The sequence below is a fragment of the Rhinolophus hipposideros genome (assembly GCF_964194185.1).
Source record: "Rhinolophus hipposideros genome assembly, chromosome: 11".
Classification (NCBI taxonomy): domain Eukaryota; kingdom Metazoa; phylum Chordata; class Mammalia; order Chiroptera; family Rhinolophidae; genus Rhinolophus; species Rhinolophus hipposideros.
In genome coordinates, this window is record NC_138057.1 from 21,684,037 (window position 1) to 21,706,655 (window position 22,619).

At 38.8% G+C, this 22,619-nt stretch overlaps 1 protein-coding gene across 1 annotated transcript in view; it reads right to left on the reverse strand.

The window, feature by feature from the left end:
• CNTLN (centlein) overlaps positions 1–8,394 on the reverse strand; it is a 253,310-nt gene extending 244,916 nt beyond the window's left edge. Inside the window, exons 1-2 of the mRNA XM_081065244.1 lie at positions 7,997–8,394; positions 610–698 (exon numbers count right to left, since the gene is read on the reverse strand). Of these exons, the coding sequence (XP_080921370.1) occupies positions 610–698; positions 7,997–8,356 (449 nt within the window). The 5' untranslated portion in view covers positions 8,357–8,394. The remainder of the gene's footprint in view (positions 1–609; positions 699–7,996) is intronic.
• Positions 8,395–22,619: the final 14,225 nt, after the last annotated feature.

Below are 22,619 nucleotides of genomic sequence, written 5' to 3' on the forward strand. Positions count from 1 at the left end.
AGCATCACTCCACTGTTTCTAATGACCAAGGAGAAACCCCATAATCTATAGTTAAATGACTGGGCATCCCCTACAGGATAATACAGAGTGCTAAGTGAAATCCCTCAATCTATTCCAGAAAACTCAGTCTACTCTGGCAAGGTCATCCCAGGCTTTTGGTAAACACTACAATTATCTCAGGGGAAAACTGAGCTGTGCCGAGGAAGGATCATGTCTTAGAAGTTGCCCACAAGGGCAATCTGAGTAAGAAACTAAACAATAGGGATTTCTCCAATTTTTAAAGCTGAGCTATAATAGCTCAAGACACACACACACACACACACACACACACACACACACACACACACACAGAGTCTAAGTCATGGTTTTATCTCTTCCCTGCAAACTTCCGAAATATGTTAGGATATGAGCAGGGGATATGGTCTATCATCTATGTTATCTGGTGAACTGGCATCCTTGAAATAAATCCAGTAATTTTATCATGCTCCACATTCATCTGGAAATCAAATATATCTCTTTAGGGGATTAGTGCCAAGTTTTAATTTTAATAATGAAGAAAAACAAATTCAGCAATTCAAATACTCATGAAAAATTATCCTGGGAGCTTACCTTTCCACAACCAAACTGACTGCTTGTGTGAGATCTGGGTGTGTCACTTGGAGACGTTTCCACAAAGACCATACAAATTCTTTATCAGCCTTAAAAACAAAATTAAAGACATTTTAAATGCATTGCTTTGTAAGTAGAACAGAGAAGACAAGATACCACATTAAATTAAAAAATAAAACAACAAAATTACTTGATTCCTAGTTCTATAACTATAAAATAGATTCTTAAAAAGTATAGCACAAAACATCTGTTTTTTTAAAAATTCTTACACTAGTAACCCACATCCACTTTAACTATTCTACCATTTACATTTTTGGGTATAAATGTTGCAATGCTAAATATCAAGGTAAATTTTCTCTAAAAGGAAATTGTCCTCTAGCTCTGCTTCATTTTTCAGCTCTCCTTTTTAGCAAAATTCCTTGAAAGAGCTGAGCAGCCTGTAATCACTGTCTCCATTTCTTCACTTCCCATTCATTCTATAGCCAATTCCAGTCTGATTTCACTCCCCATTATGCTAAAATCATTTTTCAAGGTCCTCTATATAGTCAAATCCAATGGACAATGGACAGTTTGGGTTCTTAATGCCTGGGTCAGTTGTTATCAACCCTGGTTGACTGTTAGGAATCACTTTGGGGGAGTTTTGTGTTGTTCTTTTTTAAAAAAATAAAATACAAATACAAAACAGTGATGACCTAGAGATTCTGATTTAATTGGTGTCAGGTAAGGTTCATGTTATTTTTTAAAAGCTTCAAAGGTGATTCCGTGCACACAAAATTGAGAACCACCTCCATAGGTGACCTTACTTAATCCCATGGCTTAAAATATCAACTCTAATGACTCCCACATTTATCTCCCTAGCCTTTTCTTCTACCCTTAGGTGCAGACTTGAATCTCCAACTACCTACACAGTAACTCCACTTGAATACCTAATAGGTTTGTCAACTTAACCTATTCAAAATAAAATTTTTGACTTCCTATGCTCTCACAGACCTGTCCCTCTGTGTCTCAGAAAACGACACCACCAACTAACTACGCATCTGCTCAAAGGCCTAACACTTAAGAGTCGACCTCAGTTGCAATTTTCTTTACATTTTATATCCAAACTATCAGTAAATCCTATTGGCCTTATCTACAAAATACATCCCAATTCTAACCACTTCTCTACACCTCCATTACCATCACCCTTTTCTAAGTCAAGTCCATCTCTTGCCTAGCTCTCTACAATCGTCCCCTAACCTCCTAATATCCTTATATTTAGCTCAAAATCCTCACATTTCAGAATCCTCTCCTCCTAATCTATTTTCCCATTAGGTTAGGAAAATAATCCAAAATCTACCAAGGTGTCATGCAGGGTCTCAGGTTTCCCTCCCCGCGCAAGGACGCAGGAAATTGTGTCCTGCGGGAGACCCTGCTTGCTGCGCCATTTGTCGTGCGAAGCGGCCTGCTTGGGCTCAGCTCCCACTCCCCACATAAGAACGCAGGATGTGGCTAGGCCAAAAAGGAACACCCACGGAGCCATAGGTTGGGGAATCATACCACTATAGTCTGTGTGGCTGGAGCCACACGATCTGCACCCTGCTGTGGCTTTTCTGCCAACCAACCGATTCCCCAACCAATGCAGCCGTGGCAGTTATATTAGTGGCCAATGGCTAACTGGTAACAGCTGATGGCCAACTAGTCACAGCTGGCGGCCATCTACTACCCAAGCCAGCACCTTTCCATGTGAGGTTGAGAGCCTGGAAACTGTTCTCCTGGCTGTCCCCACACAAGGCTATACCACCACACATATCTGGCCCACATATATCTGTTGAACCTCATCTATCACTCTCCCCCTTGTTCACACTCACCTTCTTGCGCTACCTGTATCAGAGCCTTTGTACATGTATCATCCACCAGATTTTCACATGGATTATTCCCTCACTTCAGGTCTTTGCTTAAATGTCACATCTATTATAATTATAGCCACCCAAACCCACAAGTCTCTCGTAACCCCTTACCCTGTTTTATTTTCATATCATATTTCATTTTAAAACACTATATTTGCTTCTTCATTTGGGTTTACTTATGTGGTAGATATCTCTATTTGTAGCTGTCTCCATCATCCATTTTCCCCTTCCTGTTAGTAACAGAAATCATTTTGGCTCCTTTCTTGCCATTTAAAAGACTGGCCTCTCTTATCTATGGGCTATGTGACATGTTCTCTCTTAAAATATGTGTTGTTCCAAACTTTATAATTAGACTTATGTTTACCAGTTTGTTACAAATATTTTTTCAAATGTCGTTGCTTATTTAGCTTTATTTATGATGAAGTTTTGGGGGTGATAGTAATTTTATATGTTCAAATTTATCCATCTTTCCCATTATGGCTTATGGGTTTTATGTGCCAATCAGAAAGGTTTTCTGTACTCCAACATTAGAAATATAGTTACCCGTACTTACTTCTATATTTTTTGTTTTCATTTTTTTAATGCTCACATCTTTGATCTATTTTGATAGTTTGTTAAAGATTTTTGACAGCCTAAGAATGGGAGACTATTATCTACCTACCTAGTTATAAGGAGAGTACTACCATCCTTACCAAATAATTGAGTATCATGCTTTACTTTATCCCTTTTAAAGTAAGAGTTCAGCATTTGGATATTAAAATAATTTGAGTTGAAGACAATAAACTTCAATATATAAATCACATGTCATAACCTGCTTGAAAGGCAACGAAGATTGGAAAAAGTAAGCTAATGCAACATTATGTGCTCTAAGTCTATTTTTAAAAGGTATGTTGTGAATTTACAAAATCTCTTGAAACCATATTATCGATAAATTTATCTTATACTTTGCTTTCAAACAAAACAACAAAGATTAACATGTATTTTCATCTCAACTGTTCTACCTAAAATACTAATCAAGAAAGGTTAACAAAAACGTAAAAAAAAAATAGGTTTCCAACATTTATAAAATAACTGAATTATCTCACTTTAAATAAGTATGACTCACTAACAAAGAACTTAGCTCAAGCAAAATGAAAGGGACATAGTAAGAAATCAATAAATATCTGATGAAAAAAATCTTTACATCTTAATTTATACTTTTCTCTTTTTTCTATATTTTTGTTGCTGTTGTTATGGTTAATGGTTATTTCACATCTCCTCTTCAATCCTCACCAAAGAGAAAGTAGCAACAAATTCTTCTTAAGCTCTTTTATCAGAGACCAGAGAAAAAAGCTTCCTCAAGAGGAAAGACTCTTCCAGAAACAATCTATTATTAATTTATAATTACAATTTATACTCAGAAGTTATTTTGGGAAGAACTTCCTTGTTTCCAAATTTGTTTAGTTTAAACTTTAGTTATTATTTTCTTTTTTAAATTTGTGGTCAGCAATGGTATTCAGATTTACTCTGTCACCTGAAAATACTCAAATGTATAAGTAATACCTGATTTGAAGAAAAAAAATTCTTTTGTGAGCAATAAAATGCTATGAATGCATTATGGGACTATTCCATGTACTAGTTTTTCTTAGTTGTTTAAATGCATATATAATGTTCGATGTGGATTACACCTCTAATTACTAAAAACACCTTCTTTCATATACAAAAAGAAATAAAAGTCCCCAAAACCACAAAACTAGTTTCCAAACTATTCCAGGCATTATGAAAATAATAAAACTAACCATTGCCTATCACATTCCTTTTATTCTATCCTTTCCTTTGGGCATTTAAATATGTTCTTTAAAATATTACAAACAAAACCCTCAAAAATTACTCATTATAAAATTTTCTATTATTACTACAAAACTTCTACACAGAATCAAATAATTTAAAATTTAAATTTAAAAAATCCTACTCCTTCTCACAAAGTTTATTAAACTCAGCCTATGAATGAGTTGACTAAATGGTAGTAGATTTCAGTCTAAATTATGTTAGCAGTGGATTAGCATTGACTTTCACTTATCACCTAACATGGAAACAAATATCCACTTTACAGACAGACACTCAAAATTGTCTTTTTCACTGAGTAACTACTCTCCCAGCACCTAGTTTGGTCTTTGGCAACATAACAGGACCTCAATTCACCTGTACTGGAGGAATGAACGCAACAAACATATGAAAACTATATCCTATATTTAAACAAATAATTTGCCTATCAGAACTCAGGAAAAGCAATAGAAGTTTAATTACAAAGTATGGCACTAACTAGCCACTCAGTAAATTATTACTATGAAAAATAATTGCAGAAATATATTTATCTATTAGAATACAGCTACTAACAATGATAAGGATTCTAAATATATGTTTTCAAAATTTTTTTCTTTGTGAATGACTGGACAAGGTTACAACACACCTAAATGTCTAACAAAGAATATAACTGGCTGAGTTCTGTTATATACTCTTAATTCCGACATCATATGCTTCATGAAAGTTAGTTTCATCATTACAGTTGGAACAACAAACATATTTCATTTAAATTACCTGATTTTTTTACCTGAAATTAGTTTATAGGTTTAGTATATATTTCTGACCACTACTAACAGGACATAAGCTTTGATATACATATGCGTGGGGGTGGGTGTTTGTGTTATACATACACGCATATATAAGTATGTATTGACACACACATTACTTTTTCTGACACAGTTATGCATAAGAGGTGATAAAAGTCCACATACACATACCCACACATTATCCTTTGTCACAAATAGAACACATTTATTTTACTAGTTCCCTGAATGCTACTAGATAACGTCTATGCTTTTTAAAATGACATAAAAACTCTCTTTGTTCTGTAATTTGCTTCTCCTTAGATCTTCTCTTGCTGCTCCTTTTACCTACTCTGTGAGTCAGCATCATAGGACACGCTCTTGAAATACATAATCAAAATTAAAAGTATGGTGAAGTCAAGTTCTAAATAAATGAATAGGGCATAAATGTCATGGTCTTAAAATTAGTCTTTGGAGCACCCCTGAACGTTCCTTAAGAAAAAGCTACATTTGGAAACTAATGTCCTGTCCTCAGTAAGTCCAAAACAGAAAGCTTTGCTCCCTACCTTGCAAGTAACCATGTTTTCTTCAGTTAAGCATTATGTATGTGTTGCTTGCTAATTTCGGGACATATGAAAAAAAGTTTAATTAAATATACAATCATATAGAGTGTAATAAGATGCTCATATTAAAAGAAACACTTGGAACTGAGAATTGTTTTCTATTACATGCTTATTCTGAGTCATTCCAGTGGAGTGGATTGTGACATGAATCACTTAAACTTTTTCTCCAAGTACATATAATTAAATTCCTGTAAGTTAAATGGGGGAAAAAAACTAAATGAAGCTACTACTTATGAACAGAGACTGATTTGTAGGGTTCTTTTCCCCAAACTGCACATACGACCTATTACTGGGTTGTGAAAGTCATTTAGATCTGAGTTGCATTTTCTTCAAGAACAGAATTTAAAATATCAGAGTTAATAACACAGAGTAAATATTCTTTCTGAAATATATGTATGTGCATGTTGTGTATACTTACTAGGTAGAGAGGTAAACTGAATTTATTTCGGGTTGTAATTTTTGAAAGATTTGAAAAATATAGGGTTAATACTATGTATTCTCGGGTACTAATTTCTAAGTGAGTAAGTAGATGAACAAATAAAAAAAGATGTAAAATTGAATGTTTAATTACTTAAATACTTTCTTACAAAACAATTTGGAGTTCATTACTGTTTCCCCAAGAGAAGAAGTATGTTTAACTGAAGTTTTATGGTACGGATACCATAAAACTCACCTCACATTACTGTACTGGCTATGATCATCTAACTGTCATATTACAAAAATCTCCAAGATCCATTGTTCTAGGATTACGACGATCTTAATTCTTAACAATTGCCTAGCATATTTCATTCATCTTCCTAGTGCTATATATACTTCTATGTCCAAGTTCACAAAGGCCAACACCATGTTTGAAGCCACATCTTTAAAGAATAGTGAATGGATTTGGGGTAGGGGGTCACTGGGCTGTTTCCAACAGACTGATCTCCTTAATCAATCCAGTCATAAAGAATGAATTATCTTTGTTTTTTAGGCACAACTACGGGAAATATAGAATGAGGGGTCTGGAGGAGAATGTAGAAGATATGGGCAAATAGCATCCTAGGACCTGTCAAATTAACAAAGACCTTTATCATGGTTTCACAACTTTAAAATACCCAAGTATTTTAGGTGTGCAGATGACATACCAGTAATGCTTTAGTTCGTTAGTATTTTATCTCTTGGCTACTTAACCAATAAATAATAGAAAATGTGAAAAGGAAAAGGAGGCAGCCGCTTATCTCCCCCACTTGTTTAAGCAAAGGCATGTTCAATTTCAACACGATCGTCCTGTTTGTACAGCTTTGACTCAATCAGCAAAGACCCAAACAGGGGTCAAAATAATCCAATAGAACAAACTCTGAGACAGTGAATTTCATGAATTTTTATTAGTCTAAACTGATTCTGTGCATACAGATACCTTGGTGTTTAGCAGTTCCTAATTGGTTCTATCTTGAAGACAGAGTGACTCAAAGACTTACTGTTGAATGAATCCCAACGTTTAATATCCCAACCCTGTGTAAAGATCCTGGTAAAATCAAAGAGAGAGTGGTGAGGATGCAGAACTAAAAGAAAATCATCTCTCTGAATGTGAGTACAGTCAAGCCATCTTTAGTAATAGACAAACTACAAATAACAGGAAAGTACTGTTAACGTAATTGATCTAGTAAATGACATGAAAATGAGATTTCTCACTGGAGGGCTACGGGATTATATAGTTGGTTCGTAAGTATCCGGCATCATCTATTGTGTGTTCCAGTACCTGGCCCAGGGCTCCCTAAAAATTATTGGTCTGCGGTTACAAATCGTTTGGGTTAAGTGTCCTTAAGAACAACGGGCAAGCATGGGTTTGAGAATTGAAAACAGGCTCCTTCCACCGGTGGATTTTATTTTCATAAAGGTGTTTCCACGTTCCTGTCCAACATTTCAACTCACGGATTGCACCCCGTTCGTGCTGCACCAAGTTCCACTGTAGCCAAAGGCCAGGACTCGGGGCTGTTGGGGGGATGGGGGTGCGACCACGCGTCCTGGCGGCATCCAGGCGAAGACACCCAGACCCCGGGCGCCGAGAAGAGCTCTGCCCGCCGGTGCCCGCCCGGGGGCGGGAGCCCGAGGTCGGGCGGCCGGGCGCCCCAGCGTCCCCCCAGCACCGGGCCGCGGGCCGGGCGTGGGAGCCGGGAGGGGGCGCCGCCGCGTGGGGCGCGCTGGGTCCTAACGCCGCGGCCGGCGGCGCGGCGGGAGGCGCGGGGAGAGGGGCGCACCCCCCCAGCCCCGGTCCCACTGGGGAGCCGGGAGGCCGGCGGCCGGTCTTCGGTACCTGACACAGGGCCAGCTCCTCCTTTACGCTGCTCAGCTCTTCCTCCAGCAGCTGCGTCCGGGTCACCATCGCCTCCTCTACCGAGAGTCCCTGTAGCCGGTCGGACCCCGTGGGCGCGCTGAGGAGGGGAGCCTGAGCCGGAGCTGCCCCCTCGGGCCCTCGCCGCCCCCCGGACCCTTCTTCGCCCCGCCAGGACATCTCGTTTTTGTCCACGACGCCTTCTCGCGCTGCGCCCGCAAGACCCCAGGCCTCGCTGCTCACTGCGTCTGCCACAGTCCCCCGCTCAACACGTGGGGACCGGGACCCCAAACGTCGCGGTGGGGGCGCAGGGAGCAGGGAGGACGGCGAGCGCGCCGCCATGGCCGCGGCTACTAACGGGTCAAGTTCCCTCTTGGAAACCCCGCCTCCCTTGCCCCATCCCGGCGAGCCCGAGTCGCCGAGCCACGCATGCGCCAGCCTTTTCCCGCCGGGCGAGCTGCCAGCGGACTGCGCACGCGCCCTAGCGCCAGGGGTGCGGCTGCCCGCCCCGCGCTCCACGCCGGCCGGACCTGCGTGGGTGTTCAGCCCGCCGCGACGTCCCCCCGCCTGACAGCCTACCACACACTTAGCACTTAGCCAACATCCCACCTCTTAAAGCCTTCTTTGACAAGCCCCCGGCCCCAAATGATCCCTCACTGTGAATTCCTCGCCTTCCAGGCCCCTGCCAACTCGTTTGTCACGTTTCGTTGACCGCCCTGGAGTGTTAGTTACACAGCTAATGTCTCCAGCGCTGTGGTAAGCTTCCTGAGGATCCGGGAGGAAGTGTTAAAACTTAAGTTGTTTTCTTCATGCCCCTTCGCCAACGTGCGTTCTGTACATCTGACATCAGCTAACGGATGTCCAGAAGATGGAGAAAGCCTGGGGCCGAGCTGGGGCTGTCAGGCACGTTTCCCGTTTGAATCGGGATCCTTTGTGCACCTTTTGTCTTTTGTTTTGGGCGTCATGATTTTCTTTGAATTTTTGTCAGCTTCCTGAGGTGTTGGCTGAAGACCAGCGAGTGGGGCCCATGTTGCCTGACAGCTTGGGTCCTTAGACCGATTTGAAATCAGTAATTTAGAGGGTGGTCAAGGAAACAAGCACAGCTTTCTTTATCCTTTATCCTTTTTTTTTATTTTCAGTTTTCTTCCTTGCTGCTTGCTTGCTTTATAAACTTCAAATAGGCAATGACGTTCTCTTTCTGTGTATAACACTTCCTACTAGTGACGCGTGTAGTCAGGAGAGGCGCGTTGAGCTACAACTAGAGTTCCACCCAAGACGATAGCCACTGTCTTCTGGAGAAAGGCTTCCACACCCCGTGGAGACCCGCGGTGGAGCAGAGAAGACTGGAAGTAGGGAGCGAACTGCTTTCACTGAGGACCCACCTCCGCGTTTGGTCAAAACTACTGCTCTGGGCTGGAATCCAATCAGCACGTCAAAACACACCGTCCCCGTGGGAATCCTGCGAAGTGAAGATGAGTGAGCTTCCCGCTGCACGTGAAGGACTACCCAGCCAACTGTGCAAAAGGACTCCATCAGGGAAAAGTACAGACGGGCCTTTCTTAGAACTCGCTGACCGTTGAACATGTACTGTAGGCCGAGCCCATTGCTCAGCACTTTTCACATATATACTTATTCAATTATCACACCATCACAGTAAAATAGATATTACGCCCCATTTTACCAGTGGGAAAACTAAGACTTGAGAACTTACTGTTCCTTGCCTGAAGACCCACATCTGGTATTAGAAAACCGAGGCTATGAATCCACTTAACTGTACAACCTGTGCCTTGGATCTCTACCCTTACTCCATACCTGTCACTTGAAATGAAGCATTGGGTCTAATAGCATATGAGACTTCACCGTGTTTAAAACTGGGAATTCTAATCACATGTTTGGCACAAAATCAGTATGAATGCACATTTTTAATGGCTATTTGATATTCACGAAGAAAGACATTTCATCTGCTTATACAAAAATTCTTTTGAAGAGCAGTGAAATTTCTTCTATTATGTACAATGGATACACATATTTGATTCAAAAGAAGGATAATATCCCGAATCTATGCATAGACAATTATTTTAGTGTTCTTTTTATGGTGGTAATATACACATAACATAAAATTTACCATTATAACCATTTAAAGTGGGTAAAAATAAAGAACAATTCAAAGTCATTAAGTACATTTGCAATGTTAGGAAACCATCACTGCTATGTATATATAGTTCCAGAACATTTTCACCATCCCAAACCAAAGCCGCATACCTGTTAAGCAGTCACTCCACATTCCACCCTCCACTCCCCCAAGCTCAAGGTAATCACCTATCTGCTTTCTGTCTCTATGGATTTAATTATTCTATTTCCTATAAATGGATCCATGCAATATATAGTCTTTAATGTCTGGCATCTTTCAGTTAGCATAATGTTTCCAAGCTTTATCCACTTTGTAGTATGGATCAGTATGTCATTCTTTATAGCTGAATAGTATTCCATTGTATAGATATATCACAATTTGTATATCTAGTCATCCATTGATGGGCATTTGGGTTGCTTTTTGCCTACTTTGAAAAGAGTTGCTATGAACATTCACATATAGTTTATTTTTTGAACACCTATTTTCAGTTATTCTGTGTCTACACTTAGGAGTGGAATTGCTGGGTCTTGTGGTAATTCTATGTTCACTTTATTGAAGAACCACAAAGCTGTTTTCCAGTGGCTGCACAATTTTACATTCCCACCAATAATGTATGAAAGTTCCAATTTCTCTGCATCCTTGCCAACACTTGTTATTTTCCTTTTAGTTTTCAATCTTGACTCTTTATGGCCATGCTAGTGGGTGTGAAATGGTATCTTACTGTGGCTTTGGTTTGCATTTCTCTAATGACTAATGACATTGGTCATCTTTTCACCTGCCTTTTAGACATTTGTTTGCCTTCTTTGAAGAAATGTCTATTCAAATTGATTGTCCATTTTTCATTTGGGTTGTTTGTCTTTTTGTTGTTGACTTGTAAGTATTTCTTACTGGCAGACAATTTTTAAGACTAAAAGCTTGCACATTTTCAGAAGTAAACCTAGGGAGTTATTTCTTGAATTAGTTATTTTCTGAAATGACAGAAATGTGTGAAACATTGAATATTAACATGTGTAACTCAGAAAGATAAGTTAAAGATCTGCAGCACTACCTGAATAAAAAATGTCCAAAACAATCAACAGTGTTTCTCCTGTGCAAATCTTTGTTGAAATATTTAAAAGTGATGATGTCTGTTCTGCAGAAATACATTAAAAAGTCTGCTGAGGATGAAGTATATTAGAATATAGAAACACATAATTCTCTCCATATCATCATTGTATTGTTAAAATATTGGAGAAAATGAGGGAAATGTGCAAATTAATAAGGTATTTAAATCACATCTCTCACTGTGATTGAAAAATGTATTTCTAACTTCTGTTTAAAAAGAGAAAAAAAATGTATTAACAGTTTCTCAGCCCATATATTTGTTCCCAGAAAAAATGCCAAATTTTAAGACATAGTTATATCTTTCCCAATTTGATATAATCTTGACTTAAATTTTAAACCACTATTTAATTATTAAATTTTAAACCACTATTAGTTATTGGTAAGACCTTAAATCTCATAGGTTTATTTTATATCATTAAAACTTATCTCAGGTTTTAGAGCTTTGCCATATCCTAGGGATTTAAATCAAGAATAGCCTGCTGCCCACTCCTTCAACATTGAAAAGAAACTCACCACCTGGAATGTGCCAATGTGACACTTGAATTAGCAGCAGACATATCGTGTCAGTCTAGAGTGGACAAATTGCAGTCCAGGAGTTTGTTGGTTAGCAAACCCGGCCTGTAGTTTCCTGGATGTAATCAGAAACCGGCTCCATATGCAGAGGACAATGAGAGACCCAAGAAAAAAGGCAGATTAGGTGGCAGGTTTAATAAACAAGGGAACTTACTTACAAGGCTTGTCTTGGGTGGCAGCAAGATGAGTAGTTTGCCACAGCCACCTGCCAAATTTTAAAAGTTTATATAACAGGGTTCCATCAGGTACCCACTCCAGATGGTCTAATCACCACATTACTTCTTCAAGGCAGTGTCCTTGAGCTCAGAGAAGGCAAGCTGAGTGTGGATTCCAAGCACAGGGGAGGGATTGGGGAGCCTCCAATTGCCCAAGTCCAGCTCATGGGTCAAACTAGTGGTCATGTCTTCTTGATGACCTTCGCCAACATAGTCAAAGTAAACCAAAAAAATTGTTTTATGCTTACAATTATTGGGATTTTGTTTGAGTGATTCCTGGCAGCCATTGATTCCCTGATCAGTCCTGAAAGTGCTCTAGGTCAAGATCATAGGCATTCAAAGATGACATCGGTTCCAATTGTCCCACGTGGTTTTTACATAGTTCAAAAATGATGACCTTACAGAGCTACGACAACAGAATTTCATCTTCTGTTTTCATCTTCAAGGACTATATAACAGTCAAACTGCTTAAATAACTCTTTTTCTAATTACAGGCTTTTCTAAAATTACCTCCACTGAATCCTAATTCCCAATGTAGACAGTGTTCTGGAGGGAAAATAACCTGTATGCTTTAGGTTTGAGTAACTTCTATCAGTTTATTTAGCACAACTAAGTTTGAAACCCAAGTCCCAAATTCCTTAAGTTCAGCTGATTCAATACACAGTGTTGCATAGGTTTAGCTCTTTGTTTTAATATATGACCAGAGTAAGACAACACTATTTTTTTTCAGCCTTCTCACTTGTATTTCATTTTCTTTTACCATGATAGATAGATTGTAGACCCATGGCCCTGGGCATTTTATCTGAATATTCTTTACCCTCAAGGAAATATTGCAAAAGTCCTCTAACTCTTCCATCTATTTTACTCCTTTTATCTCAAACATGAAGCCTTCTTCCTCCACTGCCAGTGACCTGGTTTAACATCTCTGTCTTCTCTGTCTCAGTGATGCTTACCTATTCCATATCATAGTGGTCTTACACTATTACAGTGGGTACACATACATGCACACACACACACACACACACACACACGTACACACAGGCATTTTGCCTTTTGAAAGCCCAGACTGGCATGTTTTTGGTTACCACCACTCCCTTGACCCAGAAAGAGGGCTTCTGTAACCAGGTAAACAGAACTATTTCCCAAACCAAGAGATCATTCTGATAGCTTTCAAAAGCAGCAGTCAATCCCAGACTTTTCTGATTTTTTTAGTCCCTGTCAGTAGTTGACTGTTTTATCTCCCCCTTCCGAGTTAGTAATAGAAGAGAATTTTATCAAATGGCAGAGAAGGTGGGAGTCATCTCGAATGGTAGAGTATCACTTCTGCTGAAACTAGTTTAGTAACCCATACAAAAGAACTCAAAAATAAGAGACACACGTGTCACTTCACCATCAGAGCGTTAGACTGATTCCCTTCCTGCTTGACAAGGTGACCAATCAGAGTCTCAGCAGGAAGTTGATAGCAACTCATACTGAGGAACAGTTAGAACAGGGACTAATTACAAAAGTAAAGGTAGGATGGAAGGAAAGTACAGGGATAGTGCAGTACCCCAAGACTAATCAAAGGGTGGGAGATGTTATCACCCTGGACTTGAAGAGGTGAAGGGAACGAGCAGCTAATGCTTCCAGGAGATAGAAAGGAGTCTGTAGGGAGAGCTACCTGGTGAGAGTCACAAACCCCAAAGAGAGGGAGCCAGGGTAACAATACTGCACCCTTACTCTCTCCCTTCAGAACCATCTTCTCCCATGCGCCCCACTGGCTGCACCCAACCAGTTCTTCCAGGGTAGCCTATCAGGGCACAGATCATGGTGGAATAACATCAAAAGACAATAGGGAGAAGCAAACAGAAGGTATCCAGGTCAAGAGGCCATTGTCATCTTAATAGCAACAACTGGAACACAGGCTAAATAGCACCCTGTTATAGCCAATATATGATTTAAAATAACAGCACATGTAATTCACCTGGCAGCTGGTTGGACATTAACTTACAAGTCCATAAAGAAGAAAAAGGGAAATCATATGTTATAAAGAGAGAATAGAGTCCAAGCAAGAGTTAACTAAAGAGTCGAGGACTTGTGAACAGAAAAGCTCCAAAGAAAATGTATCTACCTTCTTTATTGGCTTTACATTCTGCACTAAAACTCATTTTCCAGAAATTCTAGGCCACTCTGTCTAATTTGACTATCCTAAAACATAATAATAATAATAATAATAATAATAATAATAATAGTAATGATAATAATGAATATATAATTATACCCCAAGAAAATATTCAATTTGCATTTTGCATCTATTTTATATTTTGCATCTCTTATAATTTTGTAATCATTCTTAACCTATCATTCACATACTGTTTATATCTGCAAATAGATTATAAGTTCCTACAAGGAAAACAAAAAGGCTCTGTTTTTTCTGTACCTTTCAGGATACCTATCAAATGCCCTAACACAGGAAGCACTTGAGAAGTGTCTTTCAACTAGCTCCCCATTGTTACTGAACTCAAGGGGCTCGCAGCTTGGGGTGTCCTCGTCAAGAACAACATGTGGTTGTCCATAGGTAGTTTATTTACTTGCAGCAAGTGAAAGAGAGGGGGGATTCACCCTAGTAATTAGCATATAAATCAGAAAACCTGAGTGCTTTAGAACTTACATATTCTCTTGGAATCTTTTAAAGAGCCAAACTCTAACACACACACACACACACACACACACACACACACACACACACACTTTAACCACCTTCAGGACCCATGATCCAATCATACATTTAATAGTTAAGATCTCATTTGTCAATATACAACACACACACACACACACACACACACACACACACACACACCCTGAACTTTGAGTAGGAAGTGTGTCCTTAGGAAGAGCACTTACAGTTACAAAGGTTTATTGGTAGCTCTTTGAGGTAGCATATCTTGTAAAGTAACAGAAGTCACCGAGCTGCTCTGCAATTTCTCCTAGACACAAGAGACAGGCCATCAGTGGTAGCTCTTAGTAGAGGAAAGTGCATTTGTCTTTACTCATTACTGCAGTCAGCCTGCACTCACTTCCTACTCTCACTGTGGCCATCCTTCATTCCACACCGTGCATTGTGGTTTTAGGAAAAGGTAAAGGCATTTTGATGCTTCTTTACTCTGGCTGTGGAGATATCCAGGCCAGCAGCTGATTTCCTTTTGCCACATGCCATCATCACTGTCAAGAGACGCATGCATGGAGTCGAAAGGAAACAGAGCGTCATGGTGCTTTTTAAAATTGGCTCTAACAATTGCAGAGTGACTGACTCCTCTAAGGCTATAAAGATGTTCATTTCTGAATGTTTCCTCCATGATCTGGTCTTTAAAAGACTCTCCCTTTTTTCTCCCCGAGTACAATATTTTAAGATATCATTAAGCTTTCCACAATTTTTTTGGCAGGATGGTAAGTAGAAAACATTTTTTTAAAATCTACACACAAAAACAACAAAAAACCTGGGCACAGGAGCAACTCTCAGAACATACTTCCTTTGTGCAAATTGAAATGATTCGAGTTTACAGTTAAGGAAAACAGCTTATTTCTAAGAAAGGAAAGAAAGAAAGGAAGGAAGGAAGGAAGGAAGGAAGGAAGGAAGGAAGGAAGGAAGGAAGGAAGGAAGGAAAGAAAGAAAGAAAGAAAGAAAGAAAGAAAGAAAGAAAGAAAGAAAGAAAGAAAGAAAGAAAGAAAGAAAGAAAGAAAGAAATGTGACTGCCCAGACCTTGACACACTTGCCCTATCGAACACTATAAGCCACAGAAAGTTTACCATCAGCAATTACCAGACATTCCTGGTGGTCATTAATTCTCTCATTTCAATCAACTTTTTCTTCTTTTTTCTTTTTTTTTCTTTTTTGCTGTAAACAGGGAATTTTTCAGGGGTTATAGTTTATCAAAGTTAATATCTGAGATAAATATATCACATGAATTCTAACTACTATTGCAGAAAATGAGACTGCTAAATCATAGATAAAATGGTTCTTGGTGCCACCAACATTTCTTTTTCCTAAATGAGGCTTCCTAATATAACCAAATTCCATGGGAATAGAAAAGGGAGAAAGAGAGAAAATACAATCAATTTTGGGACCCCTTTCCAGAACACTATTAACTCATTCCTTCATTCTTTCAACAAATATTTATTGAACCCTGCTAGGGATACAGCAAAGAACAGTCACAATTCCAGCTTTTACATTTCATAAACAAGTACAACACATCAGAAACCAGTAAGTATACTTATTAATTAGTGAAAAGTTATATAAATAAAAGTGAAGAAGGGAAGGGAATAGTGAGTGCTGGCAGCAGTTGAATGTCATCTGAGGTAGAGTGGTGAGAAAAGCATTTCTAATAAAAAACATTTGAGCAAATGATACTTCAATTGAGTAGGGAGCACATAGATGTCAGACAACAAGGAAAGTGAAAGTATAAACAAAAAGCAAAAGCTTGTGAGTAAAATCTGAATACTGCTGTGCTTCATAGGTTGTTCAGGATGACATAGCCACACAAACTGTTTCCCAGGAAATGTCTGTTATCCTAGAACCTCAAAGAAGCCCATCCCCTAGCCATGTGGATAAAAATATCCACATGGCCAGGGAATAAGTTTTGTGATTCAAAGATAAACTGCAAATTTGAAGTGTTTTATTTTACAAAGCATTAGGTTGGGGTACAAGGGACCCTGGTCTTTCCAGAAACATTCCTTGGATAAATCATTTGAAATGGAATTATACTAAAAGACATGAATGAAATAAGAAAGGAGTTGGTCTGGAGTTTAAGGAAAAAGGACTGATAGTCACCCATGGTTTTCCCATGCTTGTTGTATATTAGAATAAACTAAAGGAGCTTTCAAACAATGATACCTCGATCTTATTTCCAGAGATTCTGATTTAATGGAGGTGGTGTGGGACCTAAGTACTATTATTTTTTAAATGTTCCCCCAAGTGAGTCAAACATGTAGCCAGGATTGAAAATCACTTAATTATGTTGTTGTTGTTTAAAATAAACAAGTAAACGAACAAAAAACATGTCAGGCATTGTTTCTGGAATGCAAAAGCCATCTCACAATTATTCACTTAGTAAGCCATCAAATTATATATGGAGCAGCTATTATGTGCTGGTAACTTAGCATTGGAGACACAGATGTTTAAAGGCAAACCAGTCCCTATCTTCATGGAATTCAATTGACAAAGAAATCAACAACTTTTTAAAAAAACAAACAGAGTGTGATAAGTTCTAGAAACTAAAGAAAGTGTGATGAAATAGAGTATCTAGGTAGGAACAACCTTTCTTAGATGGATTAAGAAAGACCTCTCTGAAGAGGTGGAATTGAAGCTGAAACCTGAAAGATGAGAAGGAAACAACTATTCAGAAAGTCAGGAAGGTGAATGGAAAATGCAGAAGCCCTGAGGTACAAAGTTGCTCAGTGTGTCTAAAAACAGAGAGGAGGCGTATCACTGAGGATAGAGAGAGGGAAAGAATATGTTGTGTAAAATGAAAGAAAAAGTTTGGATTTCATTCTAAGGCTAATGGGAATCTATGGGAAGCCTTTAAACAGAGGAGAGAGAGGATTTCACTACAGCAATAAAAGACTGCTCTGCTGTGCGAAGAATAGATGGCTGGGTTAGGGCAAGGGGAATAGAAGCAGAAAGACCAGTCCAAGCAAGAGATGATGGTGGCTTAACCCAGCGTGTTTGCAGGGAGAACAGAGGGAGATGGTGGAATTCACAATGTATTATAAAGATTGAGCTGATAGGATTTGCTGATGCCTTGGATGTGGAAGAAGATGGGAAGAGAGAGACCCAGTCTGACTCAGGTTTTGGCTTGAGTATCTGAATATTTGGTGGTATTGAAATAGCAAAGACTGTTGGATAAACAGATTTAGAAACAGGAAACCAAAAGCTCCATTTGGGATCTACTACATTTTAAATGCCTAGGAGGTATTCAGGTGAAGATATTGAGTAGGCAAATACACACGCAAAGTCCAAGTTTTGGGGAGATATTCTGAGTTCAAACTATCCACTGGGAAGTCATCAGCATCTGACTGGTGTCATATGTAGGACTCAGCAGTACTCAGGAGTTAAGTAAATATGCATGAGACTCATGATATCTGCAGGAAAGGCATCTTCTCCTTGGACATTTAACATTATTTTAGATCTCATGAATTGAGATGTTATTGACTGAGTCCAGTGAGGGAAGGACAGTCTGGACTCGGGACACCAGGCTCAATATCAGAGCAAAAGTGCTTGTAGTGTAAGAGCCAATTCAGACACAACACATGGCTGACACTGAATGTTCTACCTGTCTCTTGTTGCTGAAGGTGGGCTTGGGACAATGGCAAAGGAGTTGAATGTAAACCAAATTGCTGTCAACTTGGAAGGTCCAGAGTAATTGCTCTTGGTCCAGCATGAAGCTAGAAAGTGTGGGATCACCCTCCTGTGCCCTGTGCAGGGTTCTGTACCAGCCAGGAGTGCCATTTCTACTTCAGACAAGAAAGCTGCATGACACCGCAGAGAGTCGGTTCTCAACCACAGGTAAGACTGCAATGATAGCAGCAAACTGCAACCTTTAAAATCATGAGGAGATTTTCCAGTCCCTTCCTTCTCTGGCTGTTGGCATCAGAATGCATCTCTTTTTTTTTAAGAGTTAGACTCCGGGCAACAAGTGGGAAACCTCAAAATAGCGACTGGACATCTTGTTAATCGAGCTGGTAGGGTCTTAAGTATTTAATTTGCTTGTTATAGGGATAAATGATCTTATATATATTCCAAACTAATGAGGTACTTCATACTAAATACAAAGGGTCCAAAAAAATACACATTTTAAGAAAGGAAAAAATTGTATTAGTTGTAATGCTTAATAAATACCAATAACAAAAGATGAAGACAAGTCACGTTTCACTTCTGCAATTGCAAGAGGTGCTCAAAGTGGTTACCATCAGCATCCAGACACTTCTGATTACAGCAAACTACTGCTTGAGCATAGGTAACATCTCTTAAAATGCATATACATGTTTTGCACCCCTGGTATATAAATATAGGTTTATGTTTATGCTTTTTAAAGCTATTGAAGCCATAAGATTTAGTAGTAGGTAAGAGTTTATATCTGAATTTGAAGCATGGATTCAAAACTTACGAATTGAACCTGGAATCATTATCTAACCTTAAAATGGGGATCAAAATAAGCTTCATCGCATGATATGAGGATCAAATGACATAACAAAGGTAAGTACTAAATAGTGCCTGTTTCATAGTAAATGCTCAAAAAATATTAGTTATAATTAACTTTTTGTTAAGCATTATTAAGCTACTATTCAAACTTACCTTGTTAGACTCGCCCATTGTTTTGAATTCATTTTGAATTCTACTCTGCTCAGCTTCGTGCCAGCTGATAATTTGATTAATGACATCATTTATGTTCTGATACAATTTTTTAAAAAATGTTTACAGAACCGGACCTCTAGGTCACATTCATCTCTTCCTTCCCTGAACTTATACATGCAATCCCATATAATTAAAGTTCTTGATTGCACTCTAAATATTTCATATGCCTTAATCTTATCTCCCTAATTAAACTGCTTTTTTTTTTTTTGAATAAGGATCAGATCTTAGTCTTCTTTTTAAATTTTCAACCACAGCTTGAATAGTACTAGGCATGTAAGAGTCAAGATATGAATATATTTTATTTTATTTAAAGATGGTCCTAAGCAGAATTTGTACATAAGTTTTGATTATTTTGTCTTTTTGGTTTATTTGTCCTAGAAATATAGTACACATACACATACAAAATCACAATAGCTGTATACCATAACTTCCCTGTCAATCAGCTTCCTTTTCTTTAAAATGACTATATTAGGCCAGGCAATCTTTAAAGTCATTTTATGGTCTAAAAATCTCTGATAACACTTTATTTTTCTTAAAAAACAAACAAACAAACAAACAAATCCCTGCATTTCTAAAAGTTTCCAAAGATCATGAATAACCCATTCATTCATTTGTTCAACAAATACTAATTGAAGGCCTACTATGTGCCAGGCACTCTTCTAGGTACTGCAAAAACAGAAGTGAACAGAACAACGTCTCTAACCTCATTCACTTTATTAAAATCTTGAGTACGGAAATTTTGAGGTTGAGAGCAAAACAAGGTGGAGGCCATCCATCAGTGTTTGAAACTTTAGAAAGAAGTCTTTATCTATAATATCCCTTTTTCATTTTATTCCCAAAGAAAGAAACCCTGGTTCCTAGCCAGCTCATGTATTTTCCAGTCATTCGATCATCGGATATGAAAGTCAGAGAAAGAAAGACCCACTGATTCCACTTTTGCGTATTTATCTAAAGAAATCCAAAACATTATTTGGAAGGGACATGTACATCAATGTGTTCATTGCAGCATTATTTACAATAGCCAAGATATGGAGGCAACCTGGGTATCCATCAATGGATGAATACATAAAGAAGAGGAGGTACATATGTACAATAGAATATTATGCAGCCATAAAAAAAGAAATCTTTCCATCTGCAGCAGCATAGGTAGACCTAGAGGGTACTGTGCTAAGTGGAGTAAGGCAGGCAGAGAAAGACAAATGTCATATGATTTCACTTATACGTGGAATCTAGAGAACAGGATAAATGAACGAACAAAATGGAAACAAGCTAATGTATACAGAGAACAATCTGATAGTTGCTGGATTGGAGGGGGGAGTTGGGGTGATGGTTGAAGGGGAGAAGGGATTAAGAGTTACAACTTAGGAGTTAGGGAGATATAGCATGGGGAATAAAGTCACTAGTATTGTAATAACTATGTGTGGTGTCAGACTGGTACTGGATTTATCAGGGTGATCACTTCATAAGTTATGTAACTGTCTAATTACTGTTGTACACCTAAAACTAATGTAATATTGTGTCAACTGTAATTGAAAAAAAAACCTGCAACACACACACACACACACACACACACACAAAATATATGAAAGTCAGAAATAGAGAAGATCCCTCCCACATTTACTCCACAAATCAGTACCTATCTATTTTGCCTTGAAAATATCTCTCATTACTCATCTTTTCCATTCATTCCTATTGCCCATGCCCTGGTTGAGACCTCGTTTATTCTAACCTAGATAAGTAAAAGTCTCATACTTGGTCCCACTTTACTGCACTAAGAATTCAGTACGTCCTTGCTTTGACAAAGCATAACTCTCAACATGGCACTCTACTACTCAGAAACTTTCAGTGGTTCTTCATTGCCTTCATAACAAAACCCACAATTTTTAACCTGGTTTGCCAGGCCTTTGACGACCTAGCTTAAAACTGCCTTTTAAAATTATTTCCCTCTACTTCCTCTTACAAAATCTATGCTTTCACCAAAATAAGCCACTTATTTTCCATCCTACTTTCCAACCAACATATCTACTACTTCTCATCTCTGAGTTTTCTGTTCCTTCCATCTGGAATTCCTGTCCTTCCGCAGTGATGCATGTCCACACTAATCGGTAGCTTAAAGACACAGGTATTTATTTTCTTATCTAACAAGAATCCCAGACTTAGGGAATCCACACTGCTCAACATCATCAATGACCCTGGCTTCTTGTCAATTCCTATTCTTGCATTCATCTTCATGAAAGCAAGACAGTTGTTAAAACTTCTGGGATTGTATCCCCATGTCTGGCTAGACAAAGAGGGGAGGAGGAAGAGGATGGAGCAACGTCATGAAGGCAAAAGCTTTCCCAGAATTCCCTATTAGACATCCACTCACACTCAGTGGTCAGACCCTGTCACCTGGTCCCTCTTAGCTGAAAGTTTGGAAAACAAGTTTTTAACTGAGCACATTATCTCCCCAAACAAAAATCAGAACTCCCTTAACAAGGATTATGGGGAGATTGGATAGCAAGACACTCTTAGCAAGACAGCCGCCTGAAGTATCTGCACAGTTGACAACCAACAGTATCAAGCACACACAGCCAAATGGGTTTTACTCACAACGCTTCTAATACATACCATCACATGATTTTGGCTCCACCTTTCCAACATTAAGTAAACAATAAAAGCAGGGGCAAATCTGACTACAAATGCACAGCTTACATGTGATCCTGGCCATGACCTTGCTTTCCTACTACTCCATCCTTTCTACTCTTTCCGTATCACCAGGTGGGCAAAAAGCCTAGTTCCTGCCCTGTCAGTGATGCCCTGGGAAAGGAGACTGGAAAGCTAGGACAGGGATAAGTATGAAAGCCATACTTATAAAGTATGGACTCTAGTTCTGTTGTGGTACATTATTACATTTTTAACAAACACACAATTAGAAAAATATGAAAATGTTCTATTTTACACCAAAACCTACTGTTACTCCAATTGCTGGGTGCTTCTATTCTCTCTCTCTCTCTCTCTCTCTCTCTCTCTCTCTCTCTCTCTCTCTCTCTCTCAAGCTAAGTTCCTGATACTGAGATGGAGCTCAAGAATTAATTCAATTTATATAAACTGTATTATTTTATTGTAGTAAAATAGACATAATATAAAATTTACCATCTTAATCATTTTTAGTTGTACAGCTCAGTGGCATTAAGTACATTCATAATGTGC